This window comes from Pipistrellus hanaki, assembly GCF_964339955.1.
Source record: "Pipistrellus hanaki genome assembly, chromosome: 1".
Classification (NCBI taxonomy): domain Eukaryota; kingdom Metazoa; phylum Chordata; class Mammalia; order Chiroptera; family Vespertilionidae; genus Pipistrellus; species Pipistrellus hanaki.
This window is the reverse complement of record NC_140503.1, coordinates 21,247,092-21,264,805: the sequence shown is the minus strand read 5'-3', so window position 1 is coordinate 21,264,805 and position 17,714 is coordinate 21,247,092. Positions and strand designations below refer to the sequence as shown.

At 48.5% G+C, this 17,714-nt stretch overlaps 1 protein-coding gene across 1 annotated transcript; it reads right to left on the bottom strand.

The window, feature by feature from the left end:
- Nucleotides 1-2,117: 2,117 nt before the first annotated feature.
- Nucleotides 2,118-10,504, bottom strand: PROX2 (prospero homeobox 2; the record flags this gene model as incomplete). The annotated part of the gene is made up of 4 exons (XM_084867464.1): nt 2,118-2,450; nt 3,819-4,013; nt 5,288-5,389; nt 9,203-10,504. The coding sequence occupies 4 exons, from the start codon at nt 10,502-10,504 to the stop codon at nt 2,265-2,267; spliced, it is 1,785 nt and encodes a 594-aa protein (XP_084723590.1). The 3' UTR covers nt 2,118-2,264.
- Between the last annotated feature and the right edge of the window lie 7,210 nt (nt 10,505-17,714).

Here is a 17,714-nt window from a genome sequence, read left to right as displayed (position 1 = left end):
TTCCGGTCAAGGGCATGTACCTTGGTTGCAGGCACATCCCCAGTAGGGGGTGTGCAGGAGGCAGCTAATTGATGATTTTCTCTCATTGATGTTTCTAACTCTCTATCCCTCTCTCTTACTCTCTGTAAAATATCAATAAAATATATATTTTTTAAAAAGTGGGTAATTGAATATGAAAACTTGTTTTATGTCAATGGGAAAGAAGGAAGCTAAAGTCACAGACACCCCTTAATCAGAATGACAGAGCCTGAGCTGTGTGCCCTCACCCCAGCCTGCACACCTCGGGCAGAGTTTCCAAACACTTGATTCTGACTCTCTCAGAAGACAGACGCATTATTCGTCCTGCCAGATGACTTGCCTGTGTCCTCAGAGTGAGTCACAATTTGCATTGGGCCAGTAGGAAAATAGTAAAATAAATGTTGGTTCCATGAATTCCTCTATCTGTAAAAGATTGACCATGGACTGTGGTTTCCTTATGGAGGGGGGGAATTTCCCTTTGTGTGACGCTGTGTTTGTCCCAGTTGTGCCACTCGTGGTCTGTGAGGTGTGCACAGGCTGTGCAAGCCTCCTGTCTGGGCCTCCGTTTCCTCCTTCCTGATGGGAGCAGGGTGGGTGGGATGATCCCCTAGGCCAGTGGTCGGCAAACTGCAGCTCACAAGTCACATGCCGCTCTTTGGCCCCTTGAGTTTTTAGCAAAAGCCAGCTTACGAGTACCCTTAATTAGGGTTAATAACAATGTACCTTCCTATATAGTTTAAATTTTAAAAATTTGGCTCTCGCCCTAGCTGGTTTGGGTCAGTGGATAAGAGTGTCAATCTGCAGACTGACAAGTCGGTCAGGGGCACAGGCCTGGGTTGCAGGCTTGATCCTCTGAGGGGGTGTGCAGGAGGCAGCTGATCAATGATTCTATCTAAATTGATGTTTCTATCTTTCTCCCACTCCCTTCCTCTCTGAAATCAATAAAAAATATATTTTTTAAAAATTTGGCTTTCAAAAGAAATTTCAATCGTTGTACTGTTGATATTTGGCTCTGTTGACTAATGAGTTTGCCGATCACTGCCCTAGGCCCTTCCTAGCTTTTGCATTCTGAAGTGCAGCTTCTGTACATAGGTGAGAGCATCGCATCAATTCGTCAACTACAGACAACTTGGGTTGTCCAGTGGATAAATACTTCAGACAAATGTGAATGAACAGCAACACTCCAGTCTGGCGGAAAGCTTGTGTGGGCTTGCTGGAATGCTCGGAGAAAGTTCTGGGTGGGGAAGCACTCCCACAGGCTGCGCGGGGGTTGTCAGGTGGCAGTGTCCCCTCCGTGCGGGTGCTCACTGGAGGAGGTCTGCTGAAGATCGTAACGGGCAGCGTGAGATGCTCAGGATACAACCTAGCATCTGAGGTTCGGGTTCCTGCACACGTCTGACTCTCCCTACCAACCCAAATGCCCTCGCCTTGTACGTTGGCGAGTTATGTCACTTCTAAAATGTCTGTTTGGTTATTTTTTAAAAAATGAAGATAAGCCAAAACCAGTTTGGCTCAGTGGATAGAGCGTCAGCCTGCGGACTGAAAGGTCCCGGGTTTGACTCCGGTCAAGGGCATTACCTGGGTTGTGGGCACATCCCCAGTAGGGGGTATGTAAGAAAGAGGCAGCTGATCAATGATTCTCTCTCATCGATGTTTCTGACTCTCTATCCCTCTCCTTTCCTCTCTGTAAAAAATCAATAAAATATATATTTTTAAAAGATAATATCTACTTTTCAGTGTAAAAAGCTTAAGATAATGTATTGGCAAGTGTCTAGCAAATAGGTGGAACTTGACCAATAGGTAACTAAGACCAGCAATTTGTAACAGACAGAACAACTAAGATAACCTTATTTGAAAGCCAAGGGGGAAAACACGAAGGTGCAGTGATATCAGTTCACAGAGTATTTATTTACAGATGCAGAGATTACCTACAAGGTCCTAGGGTCACAATACTTGGAAATAGTAGATTGGGGATTTAAGTCCTCTGATTCCAAAACACCATTGTGTTCCTTTTACAATATGTTACCAACACACCATTACACTTGGTTGGTCTGTTAAGGTTAAGGTTAAGGTTAAGGTTAAGGTTAAGCTTTGGTGATTCTGGAAAAGGAAATAAATTATTAGAATGGTAATAGTTCCTGTTGGGGAGGGAGGTGTCTGTCCTTACGCCCCTTTTATATCACCACAGCAGCCATTTAAGACAAACCCAGGAAAACCGTGGCCAGCTGCGTCTCGTTCTGTGGGACTTAATTCCGAAGCAGCTCCTGGGGATAGCTGGAAGATTTGAAAATCTCTGGGATGTCACTGTCCAGCTTCGAAATAACTTTATAAATGGGTTTCTTCCAGGAAGGATCTGAGTCTTTCCCTGCAGAGACAGCCCTGAAGAACTCCTGTAATGTCAAGCTGGCGACCTCCAAGAAGCAATCCGGGACCTGCATTCCCAACAAGACACACAAGAAAGAGAAGACATGAGGCTGGGAAGCCCTGGAGCCCTCACTGCCTGACGCTCCTGTTCCCGGGGCGGCTGATAAGAGCATTCCTGCTCTACTGGGCCCTGATTCTTGCAGCTGTAGGAATCCTCTGCTCCCTCATCGACTACAAACCTTAAGAGGCTGGTACCAATGAGACAGCCCTGGGAGAAAGCCTATTAAGGACACTCCGTTTGCAGCAGGAGCTGATTCCACTCATGGCAGACATTCTGGCTTTGATTGAAACGAAACCTTGGTTCAAAAGAGGTGTTAGCATTCTTTTCTTTAGTGCGTACCATGGAAAAGAGTGCCCCCTAGTTTATGACTGTCGTGCTGCATCCCACCATCTTTAGAGGCTGGATGCATGGGCCTTGGAATCATTTCTGTTGCCAAAATCAACCATGAGGTTGAGGGGGCTAAAGAATATGTTCCAGGACCGCACTCGGACTGGCACCCACAGGTCCTCCCGACCCAGCCTGGCCCGGGCTTGCCACACTGCATGCCAAGCGGCCACCCCACCTGGGGAGATGTGGCAGCACTGCCTGCCGCACACATCCTGACCCCCCATTGCCTCAGGCGGCACGGTCCGTTCCACCCACAGATCAGCTTAGTTCCAAACATATTCAGATGAAGCACCTGACCAGCACTTGCCAGCAAGTCTCCCCTTTCCTGGAGGTATCAATACACTGCTCACTGTGATCACAGTCAAGTGAGAAATCAAGAAGAGGTGAGTGGGCTGGGTGACCAGACACACCTGGCACCTGCAGAACAAGACGCCGGGCGCACAGAGCTGTCGGCTGCACGCAGGGAAACGCGTGTCTGGATCCCGAGTTCTCTTAGACCACTCGCTCTCCCTTTTCTGATGCCTTACCCCTAAGGTGCTACCAAAGGACTAAGAAGCTTGAGTATTGTTTGTTCATTATTTCCAGAAAGGATTTTTGAGATGACTTGCCAGGAAGGCCCACAAAGAAAACTGTTCAAGTGAGGAGAAAGATAAGAACCAAATAACGGACAGAGATTGTTGTAAAGAAAACTTGGGCCAAGCCTAGGTGCTGCAACTGAGCCCAGCATTTAGTCGTGGCCCTCCAGTCAGTTGGTAATCACGGAGTGTTAAGCCTATGCGTGAAGTGGCATAATCCCTGGCAGGCCTCTGCTGACTCGGTGTGCAGCATCCATCTGTTGCCTAAGAGAAGCTATGGAGGCTGTAATCTTTGCAGATGGGACAGAAGTTAGCCCGGGCTGCCCTGGCTCTCGCTGATGTAAAGACAGACACACAGAAGGGGCTCTTTTCTAAAACTCCAACCTCCTGGGACCCCAGGTACATGCTCTTACCTCAAAGTCATTCCCCTTGTTATAGTGCATATTGAGTGCTCGAAAAAGTTCTGAGTCGCGGAGAATCACGAGCATTTTGGGATCGGTGACGCCATCTGCAATGGCCTGCCTGGCAGATTTCTCCATTTGGATGTAATAGAACTCCCGGAAGTTGCTGAACCACTTGATCATCTGGGAGGTGATGCAGCGGTTGAACTGCACGAGCAACAAGGTCCATCAGTCAGCTGTGTGCCACCAGGTGCTCAGGGGTGGAACTCTCAGCGTCCAGTTCAACAGCAGATTAATTGGAATGGCGTCAGCCAACACGAGAAGGGCCTCTTTTGAAAAAGAAGCCATGGCTTTAGCTGGTTTGGCTCAGTGGATAGAGCATTGGCCTGTGGCCCAAAGGGTCCTGGGTTCGATTCTGGTCAAGGGCACCTACCTTGGTTGCAGGCTCCTCGGGCCCTGGCTCTGGTTGGAGGCAACCAATCGATGTGTTTCTCTTACATGGATGTTTCTCTCTGTCCTTCCCACCCCTCTTCCACTCTCCCTAAAAAAAGATCAATGGAAAAATATCCTCAGGTGAGGATTAACAAAAAGAGAAGAATTAGCATCAGCCATGGCTATTTTCTAAGCCATGTTCAGAAAAATCTGGATTAGTTGTAGTGCTCACTAGAAGGAGGAAAAAAAAAGTTTTTTGATGTCCTCAATTTATGAAGTTTTTTCACCCATGAAAAGCTCTCCATGTGACTTTGGGAATGTCCAGAGTCAAGGCCAGTTTTGGTACCAGCTTCTGTTGTGCCTGGGCCAATTGCATGGCAGCCCCAAAGCCCCAGGACGAAGGGAAGGAGTGAGTGTGCAGATCAAAGAGCAGTTAAACAGCAACTTGGAGTTGCAGAGTGACTGGAAATCAGAGCTTGGGGTAGGGATCAACCACCAAGCCACAGAACATGAGGGGAAAACCTGGGAAAGGCAAAGGAATGACATAGATACACAGGATTAGCCCTAACCCAATTCCCAAGGAAGCCGAGGCCCTTAGAAACTTTATGGGAACAGACAAGGTCTGGATCCGACCATCAGATTTTCCTTGTTGTCACACTTGATTGGATGTATCTCCACTCCCTTTGAAACACAGCTATTTGGATGCCCGTTCAACAGTGTCCAACTCTCTGTATATTCTGTCTTTTTCACAGTGTCCTCAACAAAGACAGAACACTGAGCCAAAGACCCCATTTACTAATGTTTCTCATTGCCCCCCTGTTTCCTTCCCACATGCTTCTGTGTTTACACTCCAAGGCTCAACTTTCCTAATTCCAAGTTATTCATGATTGTTCAGGCCAACTCTCACCCCTGAACTGGAAATCACCCCAGTGCGGCCAACATGAAGGGGAGCACACATGATGACCTAGGACTGGGCTCACACCTCACACGGGGTGAAACCAATGCCACTGGGAGTTGTGAGAAGCTGACACTCAGTAGGGTGACTTTACCTGGACGTCGCGGAAATACGCCTTCAGGAGGTTGGAGCTGGGATAGCGTGTGAAGAAAAACATCAGTTTGGCCTTCTTCAAGTGACCAGGATTTAGACCCTCCTGGAATTACCCCCGGGTCAAGGAAAATGAACAGCCATTTATCAACTAATACTATCAAATTATCCAAACAGTGAATTAGTTGTCCTGTTCCTTATGCTTTTTATTTTTAATTTTGGTTGAATTATGTATTTGCTCCATTTCTGTGTCTCTAACAAGTCTGATCCAGTACGTTTTTTCTTTCTGGGCACTGAAAACCATATATGCACAGCACAGTTGCAGAATTTAAAAACCACCTCGATGTGTGAAAGTTCTATGCCATAAATAAGTTTGTTGTACTTTGCATGTGCTTTCAGAATAGGATAGAAAGAGATGGCAGTTCTTTCCCAGATAAATATTTTAAAACCCCAAGAAGAGATTTACTTTCCCTTTTGCCTCAGTTTCCTCCTCTGTAAAATAAGAAGAGTCAACTCAATGATCCCCATTCTCACTCTCATAATTGCCTTTGCAGTGTGTGAGCCAACAAGTGTCTAACCAGACAGTAGCAGATCACCGCTGGCTTTGCCTCAAGGAACTTGAGTTGCTGCTCTGCACCTGCTCTCGGTCCGCCTGGAAGAACTCCCCTCTTCCTTCCTGTCTCAGTTCAGCCACTTCCTCCTCGGGGAAACCTTCCTTGCCCAGTTAGACCGTCCTTACCCTGGGCTACCCCGGCACTGTGCACATACCTCTGTTGTAGCTATGACCTTATTGCAATTTTCACTGCATGTTTGACTCCCTGTTTAGACTGTGAGCTCCTCAGGGGGCAAGGACCTTATACTTTCATCTTTGTATTCCTCGTGCCTAACCCAGGGCTAGGAACATAGTAGGTGCTCAATAAATGTTTGTTAGATAAAGAAATGTGGGAATGATTAAATGGTGAACGTTAATCCATGCACAGCTAAGAAAAATGTCTTCCACCCATACCTCAGTCTGGGAATAGATTCCTTCCCCTTTAACAAGAGCAGGGAGCTGTGGTATGACTGCCTAGCACCAGAATGGGAGGGAAACGAAGTTTTTTGTGTTTTTTTTTTACACAGAAATATTAAGCATTGCCGGGGACAGTCTCAGGACCAGATGAGAAGCTTTCCCCAGGAACCTTGGAGGTCTCGGGTCTGGCAGCTATAGCCTTAAGACTCCTCAGTAGGATATACCAGTTTAGCTAAAGGAAATCAACTCAATAGAGTTCTAGCTGGCCTGGCACTCAGGCTGCTTCCTGAAGCCCCTTGCACCTGCCTCACTGGCACTTCTTACTCTTCTCACAGGTTCACACACGTGTGGACAGAATCCTGGACTTGGGCGTCTGAAGACCCAGTTTCAGATACTGATTTTGCCACCGATTAGTTGTGTGGGTTTGGGCAAGCCACTTACCTTCTCTGGGCCACTTCTAAATGTAGTGGTGACAGCTTGGCAGTCAGACCCTGGTTTGAATCCTGGCTATCTTGTGACATTGGGCAAGTTCACTTTTCTGCCCCAGCTCTCAGATACCGGGTCTAACACAGATGCTCAGGGCCCACAACCTATCATGTGAAACACTGGCCAAATGGAGGCCAGATCTCAGAATTCTGTTCGTTTATGCAGGTGATCTGGTCTGTGTACCATAGTTCAGTTATTCCCACAGCAGAGGCTGTGGCAGCCGTCTATAGTCCAATACATTAATATTTCCACAGCTAGACGGATGACTATTTACACTCAGTGGGGCGATCTATAAGTCACCTCCAGTCAGTGCAGGTCAGGTTTTGCCACCAAAAACAAAGCTCCCATCAGCCTTAGGGAAAAGAAATCGGGGGTTTTCAGAGCTTTGCGAGTTCCAGAATGTAGCTCAGCGGTAGTGGACTCGTACATGGGAAACGCTGGCCAGCAGTGCCTGCCGCAGAGCAAGTGCACAGCAAGTGCCACCTCGCTATTAGCTGCTAATCATACCCGCTTCACGGGGATGTCGTGAATGTGCAAGTTCTTCTATACGTCAGAGTTATCTTGCTCTTAAGTGGCTTTCGTGACCCACAGGAGTGCATCTCTAATGCTGGGATGTAGGCAGCTGGCATGGAATATGTGGGGGGTCAGGCTGCTGCCTGGGGGCTCCAGATCATCCCAAACGTAGCCGAATACCTCACCTGTGCAACCAGGCCCAGCGCCTGGGCCCTGAGGCTCTCTGAGCCCAATCCTCATTTCACGGGGCAGGGCCAGGCGCACAGTAGGTGCTGAGAAAGGTCAGCAGGCCCCTCCCACGGGAAGTAGAGCTGAGGAGCTGTGGGGACTGAGTTCTTGAGTTCCTTCCCACATTGCCTGACCTTTGCAGGGAGTCTTCACCAGACGGTAGCCTTTCTCACACAGGGTGATCGCCTAACAAGAAAATCTGTCTATGCTGCTATCTTTATACCAGCAGAGGCAGTGGTGGCAGGTGACGCGTTTTTGGCATTGGTTTTATCCTTGCTCCTGCCTGCCTGGAAAGCACTCGACCGCACCCAGCTTTGGGGTGTTCCCAACATCTGTGACCAGCAGGGGGCGCGCATAGCATTCAGGACACAAGAGCCGGTCCTGGTGTGGCAATGAGCTGGTCCCACCCCATCCTGCCGCCCTCACTACAGCTTGCCAGACTGTTCACACCACAGGCGCATCGACCTCTGGACACTCGATTCAGGCTGCCCTTGAGAAGCAGAGGCGTGAGCTCAGCTCACTTTAAAAAGGCAACATCCCAAAATGTGCTGTCAGGAACGTTAAGTCCTACAAGACAGGCGTTGGTCACGTGAGTTTGGGACCGCATACATTCTCCTCTTACGAGCTTCACAGTGGACTTCAGCATGTTAAAGGCTCTGAGAAGTCCGGCAGCAAAGACATGAACCCAGGCTTTACTATAACTATTTCTCTCCCTCCCCTCACCCCCTACCCCTTCAGTTCAGCAACCATTAATATCCGGAGGGAGCTTTACTCTGGGAAACACTATGTAAGAAAGGAGTGCTCGCTTCGGCAGCACATATACTAAAATCGGAACGATACGGAGATTAGCATGGCCCCTGCGCAAGGATGACATGCAAATTTGTGAACTGTTCCATATTTAAAGAGAGAGAGAGAAAGAGGAGAGCCTGCCTCATGGTGGCAAAGGCGATGCAAAAGGTCCAGGCTCCTGCACACCAGCCTGGCCCCTCAGCCTTCCCCCGGGGCTCTCCTCTCCCTCCACATGCCCAGCCCCGCTTCAGTCCTCTCGCCTGCAGCTGAGACGCTGCTCCTTACCCTTAGGGCTCCTTCCCCCGGCCCAGTTGCCTCAGGTCTAGTCCCCAAGGAAAATGTCTCCTTCGCCGTCTGTCTCAGAAGTGCCTGGGCCCTCAGATCTTCCTCATGGATTAGCTAGACCAGCCAGCGCTAACCGGTGCTCCGCGAGGTCCCAAAGGTTGGCGAGCGCTGATCTAGACCGCGCGGGCCTTTTGCCAGGAGACCAGGAGGCTGGGAGCCATGCCTCAGGTGAGGCCATCCCTTTGACCCTCCCTGCTGAGGTGTGTAGGCAGCTGACCACCCAATGTGGAGCCCTTCCTTCCATAGGGGATTTGTCATATTTTGGAAGCCCATTGGAGCTTAAAAACAACACCCTTTCAGACCCAAAGCCTTTAAGTGAGTGGTGGCAGAATCTGAGGGGCCATGGAGGATGGACCTTCCCTCCCAGCAGGCTTTACCCTGGAGGGAGGTCACCACGGCCTCGGGAACCTCGTCATGGTGAGCCTCCGGGAAGAAAGCCCACCACGAAAGACACGCCGTTCCCGGTGCCAGGTAGCTCTCTGTCCCCGCCTCCCCTCCTTCCCGGTCCCCGCTCCGGGCTGTCCCTGGAGAACTTCCCTTTCCGGCAAAGGATATGTGGACGGAGGGGCATGGGAGCCCCTCGGCGGCAGCCTGCAGGCCGCCCTGCTCCGTCTTCACGGAGGGGAGGAAGGGCAGCTTCTCCAGGCGGGCGGAAGCCAAGGGCACGGGGTGCTGCGGGCTCACCACCGAGGGCCGCAGTGTGACGGCTCCCCAAGGCCGCAGGGCAGGCTCCGGGGAGGAGGGACTTTGGGACGATGCACCCTGGGGGAGACGGCCCCTCCAGGGACCCGGGGGTCCGTGACCCAGGAGCTGACCTAGAATCTGGCTTTCCTGCAGGTGGGAAGGCACGGCCACAGCACAGTTGGTTGGGGGGCCCCGGCAGGGTTTGGAGGTCATTCTTGGGGAGACGGGGTATCTAGGAGAGTCTAGAGGCTTGGCCAGTGATGAGTTTCCCAGTGGGCACCCAGCCTGGGCCTGGGCCCTCCTGGGCAAGGCGGCCAGTGGGAGGGCGTTTTCACAGGCACCTCCCTCGGGTGAAGTCTCGCTTCTGCCCCCTGGCACCGGCCCCCGGAAGCTTGGGCCCCGCTGGGTCAGGTGGCCTGGCGGGTCCAGTAGGACCTTCTGTAACACGGAGTCCACAGCCTGGGACACTGCCCCCCTCAGTTCTCTCCTCAGGATCTCCAGCAAAGCTCGTGTGCCGGAAGGAAGGAGCCTGGCTTCCTCAGGCTGGCGATCGACCTCAGCCACTCTGTGCTCCTCCAGCCCAGGGAGGTCCCCGCTGGAACCCTGGAGGCGGCCGCTGTCCACGGCCCAGGGCCGCCGCCCACAGCCGTCCCTCTGCTCTGCACTCCCAGGGCCGGGCGCTGGGCCCGGGGGCTCCGTCTGCAGGATGTGCGCCTGCAGTTGTCTCAGCTGCTGCTTCAGCAGGTGAAGCTGTTCTCTCACGCCAGGGCCCCCCTTCCTGCCGCCCTGGCTCCCGGCAGGGCCTGGCTTCAGCGGGGGCTGCTGCATGGGGAGGTCCTGCTTCCTCTTCCGCTCCCGGGCCTTCTCGGGGCAGCCGGGGCTGTCCCTGGCGCGGGCACTGCCGAGCCCCAGGGGGCTGGGGGAGAGGCACATGCCTCGGATGATGGTCTCCACGCGGGCCCTCTTTGCCTGGATGTGCTCATCCCAAAACCAGTCAGGGTCGGTGAGGCTGGGGCTGGGGCCCTGGTTCCAGGGAAAGGAGGCCTCTCCGCCCTGCTCACAGGGCGATGGGCTTCTCCTTCCTTCCTCACAGGGTTCTGCCGGCTGGGAACAGGCCCGGGATGGCGCAGGAAGCAAGCCAGCGCTCCGATCCATCCCCTGCTCCATGAGGGAATCCCTCTCCTAAGGTCCTCGGCTGGGGGTGCAGCTGAATGAGCCGGGTCGAGGATTCAGCCTCTGGGATACTGGGGCTTAGGAACCTCCCAGGGTGACTCTGAAATTAAAGACAAGAAGAATAGCTAAGATTTGGAAACAGCCTAGGTGCCCGTCCGCAGATGACTGGATCAGAAAACTATGGTACATCTACACAATGGAATACTATGCTGCCATAAAAAAGGAGGAATTCTTACCATGCGCAGCAACCTGGATGGAATCGGAGAACATTTATGCTAAGTGAAATAAGCCAGTCAGTGAAAGAGAAACACCACATGACCTCACTCATTTGTGGATAATAAAGAACATTATAGACTGATGAACAAAAAGATAGATACAGAGGCACTAAAGCACCAAACAGACTGTCAAATTACAGCGGGGAGGGGAGGGAGATATGGGGGAGATAAAAGATCCACTGAAGGACTTGTAAGCATGCATATAAGCATAACCAATGGATGCAAAATACTGGGGGGTGAGGGCATGTACGGGAGTGGAGTGGGAGGGCAATGGTAAGATATGTACACATATAATACCTTAATAAAAACAAACAAACAAACACAGGAAGAACACAATACATGTGACGCTCAGTGGTGCTTTTCAAACTTGAATGTGTGCTCAGGCCACCTGGGGACCTTGTCAGAACGCGGATGCTGACTCCCGGGTCTGCGAGCGGCGGGGGCCGCGTCTCTCCCCAGCCCCCCAGCTGCCGTGGTGCTGCTGGTTTGGGACCACACTGTGGGGATTCCCGAGTGAGTGATCCTCCAGAGAGGAAGTTCTGCCTGGGCATAGCAGTAACACAAGAATGGCAATAAAAAAGAATACCGATGACAGCGAACCGCATCACTGATGTTATGCCAATAACGGTACATCCATCACCTGATTTAATGACCATAACAACTCCCTGAGGATGTTGTCATTCCTACTTGACAGATAAAGGAACCGGCTCAGAGCGGTTACGAAGTTGCTTCCTGAAGTCATACAGCTAGCAAGTGGCAAGCTGGAGTCAAGGCAAGATTTGTCCGATTCAAAGTAACTTTCATAGTGACTACCTGCAACGGAGTCATCCGGCACTTGTTAAAAATAGCAGGTTCAGCCCTCTCTGGTTTGGCTCAATGGATAGAGCGTCAGTCTGTGGACTGAAAGGTCCCAGGTTTGATTCCGGCCAAGGGCACATGCCTGGGTTACGGGCTTGATCCCTAGGGGGGGGCATGCAGGAGGCAGCCAATCAATGATCCTATCTCATCATTGATGTATCTATCCCCCTCTCTGTCCCTTCCTCTCTAAAGTCAATAAAAAAATATATTTTTAAAATAGCAAATACAGCCGAGACCGGTTTGGCTCAATGGATAGAGCGTCGGCTTGGGGACTGAAGGGACCCAGGTTCGATTCCGGTCAAGGGCATGTATTATACCTTGGCTGTGGGCATATCCCCAGTAGGGGGTGTGCAAGAGGCAGCTGATTGATGACTCTCTCATCGATCTTTCTAGCTCTCTATCTCTCTCCCTTCCTCTCTGTACAAAATCAATAAAATATATTTTAAAATAGCAAATACAGCAGTCAGTTCTGCTACCGCATTCCCCTGAAAATAAGACATCTTCCAAAAATAAGACCTACTTACAGGTTTCCTTCTGAGTGAAATATAAGGCATCCCCCCGAAAATAACCCCCCCCCCCCCAAGCTCTGTCTCAGAAATTTTGTGAAACCTAAACTGCAAGAAGTTGTGACTTGGGTGAAGAATTCATGGGAGAAAATCACTGACAGTTGCATTGCAAATGCACTGCAAGCAGGCTACCTTGACAAGAAGTACTCATTTAAAGACAGTGCTATTACTAAACATGAGAGATTTGGTCCACTGATTCTGAAAGAAATGGAGTCACAAGAAATTCACCAAGAAATTCAGGAATTAGATTGTTATGATGATGTTCCAGAAGATGATGACATGATTGTCATTGAATAAATGAGTAAATTCTTGATACTGTAGGATTCACAGTTTGTCTGGTTTGTGTTGACAACTAGCATACTACCGTACCATATACAGGTAATAAATTTCCTTTATTTTCATTTAACAATAAATGTGTACCGTATTCTTCTTCATGGAAAAATAAGACATCCCCTGAAAATAAGACCTAGCACATCTTTGGGAGCAAAAATTAATATAAGACACTGTCTTATTTTCGGGGAAACAGGTAAATCAGAATCCCCCAGTGTTGGGGTAGGGAACCTGCCATTGAAACAAATAAAAAATTGAGAGCCAGCTGTCCGGCTCCTGGGAGAATCAGCTTATGCATTCATTTGCATGCGCTCAACATGGAACAGCTATTTATTAAGCACGTCCCATGCATCAGGCCTTCTCTGGGCACTTGGAGAGACAGACAGTGGGAAGCAGAGCAGCAGAGTCTGCTCTCCTGGAGCTGGCTGCCTAGCAGGAGAGAGAGAATAAGCAGTTGGTTTTCAGGTCCTGATCCCTGTTAAGAAGAAGCACAATGGGGATTGGAAATGAAGGCCTGGGGAAAAGAAGGGGCTATTTTAGGAAAGGCTGCCTTAGGCTGTCTTATTTCCACCAAGTTTCAAGATACACTAAGCTTTAACCTGGAGGCTTCTGATAGCAGGTGGAAGACACTTTGAGTTTATGAAATGCTGTACGTTACCTCATTGCACCTCACACCAAACCTGAGAGTCAGGGTCATTCTCCCAGCCAAATCTTTTGATACCAAATCTTTTGCGCAACCGCAACCGCACTTCAGCTACCTCCCTGCAGGTGGAAGGACTTTTCTGTTAAGCAGATTCCTCCTTTCCTACAGGAGGTAAATGATTCCCGCCCCTCCCCCTCCCCCAATAAATGTCCCCTGTCCTTCGTTCCTCTTGCGCAAAACGCTGGCTGGCGGGAGAGTTTGCTTTCTCCTTCCCACTTTCATCCTAATGCTTACTGGGAATTCTCTACCTCAGGCAAATCTCAGCTCTTCTGTGGCCAGTGGGTCTCCCCTCTGTGGCCAGTGGGTCCTCGTCCTCTACCTGCAGCCTCCTGGTGACTAGCAGAGACACCCAACACAAGCTCCCGGTGAGAAATGTCACTCCATGCCCCAGGGCAGAGGCGGAGGTGGGGACAGCTGCAGTGCCACCAGGAGCGACACGCCGCTCGCTGGAAGAAGGCAAGGTTCTGGGGTCAGAATAATGAGAAGGTTCTTGCTTTGAGTGAGACATTTGTAAATTACAAACATAAAAACAGATGACGTGAGCCCTGGCCTGTGTGGCTTAGTTGGTTGAGTATCATCTCATGCATCAAAAGGCTGTGCGTTCAATTCCTGGTCAGGGCACATGCTCAGGTTGCAGGTTCAATCCCCTGTCGGGGTGCATATGGCAGGCAATCAATAGATGTTTCTCTCTCCCCCTCTCACTTTCTCTCTCTCTAAATCAACAAAAATATTTTTAAAATAATTTTTAAAAATAACTTGACAAATTAATATAATTAAAGAAATTATTGCCAAGTTTAATCTAACACCTTTGGAGTCACTACCCTTAACACTCACCTATGTTTTCTATAAATTTATTTTAAACTAGAGGCTCAGTGCATGAAATTCATGCATGGGGGCTTCCCTTAGCCCAGCCTGCACCCTTTCCAATCTGGGACCCCTCTGGCTTTTGGATTAGGCCTACACTGGCAGTTGGACATCCCTCTCACAATCTGGGACCACTGGCTCCCTGCTCACCTGCCTGCCTGCCTTATCGCCTCTAAGTGCCCCTCCTGCTGGCCTGGTCACCCCCAACTGCCCCTACCCCCACCCGCCTGGTCACTCCCAACTGCCCCACCACCATCGGCCTGTTGCCCCACATACCTGTTTGGTTGTCTGTTCAGTTGTGATGGTTGCTTAGGCTCTTATTATTATAGATTATGTTGATGGATGATATTATTTTAGTTTCAGGCATACAACATAGTGATTAGACATTTATATGCATCATGAAGTGATCACCCTGATAAGTCTAGTACCCGTTGACACCATACATAGTTATTGACTATATTGACTTGACTATATTGACTATATTCCCTGAGTGGTACTTTGCATTCCCATGGCTGTTTTTACAACTGGCAATGTTTACTTCTTAATTCCTTTCACCTTTTTCACTCATCCCCCCCTTCCTTCTCCCATCTGGCAACCATCAACACTCACTCACGTTGAGCTGTCCTGGGCTTTGGGTTCCACGAGCATCCAAACTCCTTCGTGCCTCATGTCTTTGCCCTCACTCTTCCCTCGGCCTGGAAGGCCTTTCTCCCACTTTTCCACCTGATAAATCCCGGCTCTTCCTCTAAAACCCAACTGCAATGTCGCCACTCCTCTAAGGTGATCACATGACTTCCCCTTCAGACTGTGAGCTCCCTCTGTGTCTCCCAAGTAGTGCCCAGCTGCCAGCTGTCACCACACAGATGTTTGCCGACTCTGTTGAATTAATTGTTCTGTAGGTGCTTCATGTACGAGTAGTCTGACTCCTTGTAGTAGAGGCGCTTTATTTCAGATTCATGTAGCAACTACATGGAACAAAGTCAATTCAGAGAGAGAGGGAGGAAGAGAGAGAGAGACCACACATGTGCGAGAGAGCATAGACCCACACACTAGGCCAGCTCTCCCTTGTGGGTAGTCAAGGTATGGTGTCTGAGGTTCCCTGTAGTGTGTGTGTGCTCCAGAAGCCAGAACTATTAGGAGCTCGGCGTGTCTCATGAAGTGACAATCAGCAGGAATGTCTCGAGGCAGGAATCTGGAAATGCAGCCAGACTCCACTGCGGTCGGGCACCCGGAGGTGTCTGTGCCCGACTCTGCAGGACAATCATGGAAACTCTGCATCGGGCTGAGAAACAGGAAACCTCTGTGCTGGGGCAGCGTGCTGCCCAAAGCCCTTTATCTGGGTGTGGCGGGAAGCAGCAATGCTTTCTGTTTGAAAATTAACTCGCAGAACTCTCCCATCCACTGATAAAAGGAGCAATTGCCACAGCCCTTTAAAAATAGCTTTACTGCTCTTCTGAGATGGTGCAAGTAATACGGGATCACTTTACTCCGCAAATATAGAAATGTATGAAGAGCAAAAGAAAGACGATGATAATGCGCCTTCCAGGAAAAAAAAACACACACACAAATAACATTTTGGTGTCCATTTTCTTCCAAACTTCTTTCTCTGTATGCAGATAAATTTACAAAATTTCTCATAATCGTATAAATTGTAAAAAAAAAAAAAAAAAAAAAAAAAAAAAAAAAAAAAGGAAAATTATACACTGAGTGGCCAGATTATTAGGAAATCTGAACGCATAAAAATCTATATATCCTATATAATAAAAGGCTAATATGCAAATTGTCCCCTCAACCAGGAGTTCGACCAGCAGGCAGGCCAGCCAACCTCCCCCTGGCCAGGCTGGCCGGACCTCACCCATGCACAAATTCATGCACCGGGCGGCTAGTATATATACACTGAGTGGCCAGGTTATTATTGCATTCAGAGATCATAATAATCTGGCCACTCAGTGTAGGTACATAGTTCTATAGCTTCACTTTTTTTCTCTTTCATGTCAATAAAAATCAATCAACATTGTGAAAGCTGATGAGATGGCATTGCATGGGTGTACCCTAATTGATTAGTAAAGTCCCTTTGATAGATTTGTTCCTGTGTTTTCACTGCTATAACAGTAGAGACAACACAGCATGAAGATTGAGAGTGTGGGCCTCTGAGTCAGGTTACCTAGACTTGATTCCTGAGGGCCACTTACTTGCTTTGCAACCTCTCTGTACCTCAGCTTTCTCATCAATAAAATGGGAATAACCATAGTACCTACCGCTGTTATAGGTTTCCCATGAGGATCCAATGAGTTAACGTATGTTATGTTTTTAGAATAGTTCTTCGCACATAGTAAATTGCTGATAACTGTTAGCTGTTATTATGAGTAAGAGTAATATTGAGAGGAACACTTCTCTCTCTACATCTGTGGGAACTTATCCTATCATTTCCTTAGGATTTCTTTCTAGAAGAGGAAATTCTGAGTCAAAGACATTTTGTTTATTGCCCAAATGCCCTCCAGAAATGTACCAACTGTTTGGGATGAGGACTCATGAAGAACTTTCTATTTTTACTCTGTATATTTCTGTATTAATTAAATTTTTATTTTTATTATTTTTTTAAATATATTTTATTGATTTTGTACAGAGAGGAAGGGAGAGAGATAGAGAGTTAGAAACATCGATGAGAGAGAGTCATCGATCAGCTGCCTCTTGCACACCCCCTACTGGGGATATGCCCGCAACCAAGGTACATGCCCTTGACCGGAATCGAACCCGGGACCCTTCAGTCCCCAAGCCGACGCTCTGTCCATTGAGCCAAACCAGTTTCGGCTGTATTAATTAAATTTTTATAAGAATGTTTTCATGCCCTAGCTGGTTTGGCTCAGTGGATAAAGCATTGGCCTACAGACTGAAGGGTCCCAGGTTGATTCTGGTCAAGAGAAGATATTTTGGTTGCAAGCTTGATCCCCAGCCCTGGTTGGGATGTGTGCAGGAGGCAGCCAATCAATGTGTCTTTCTCACATTGATGTCTCTCTCTCTCTCTCTCTCTCTCTCTCTCTCTCTCTCTCTCTCTCTCTGTTTCCCCGCTTCCTTCCACTATCTCTAAAACTTCAACGGAAAAATATCCTCGGGTGAGGATTAACAACACAACAACAACAACAAAGAATGTTTTCATGCATTATTTGTATATATACATTTAAATAGCCTATTTGTTCTCTTACCAACGTATCTATAAAGAACACATATCCCCTCATCTTCATCAACATTGGGCATTGTCAATCTTTTAAATCTTTGCCAATATGAGTGTTATCTCATTACTTGTATTTCTTGACTCTCAGAAATCTTACTTATTTTTCATATATTTTTGGGAAATATTTATGTGGTATATATTATAAAGCAAACATGTTTTTACCATCTGAGTGAATAATTCTACATCTAAGAAATAGAATCAAGAAAATAGGCAATAACCACAGATTTATGTCAAAAGTGATTATCCCAGTATTATCTATAAGAGTAGAGATTGGTGAAATAAACTATAAAATATGTATCATCTTCAAGTGACTATATTATGCAGCTATTATTTTAAAATTGTGTTTAAGAAGAGCTTATAGAATATTTATAGTAAG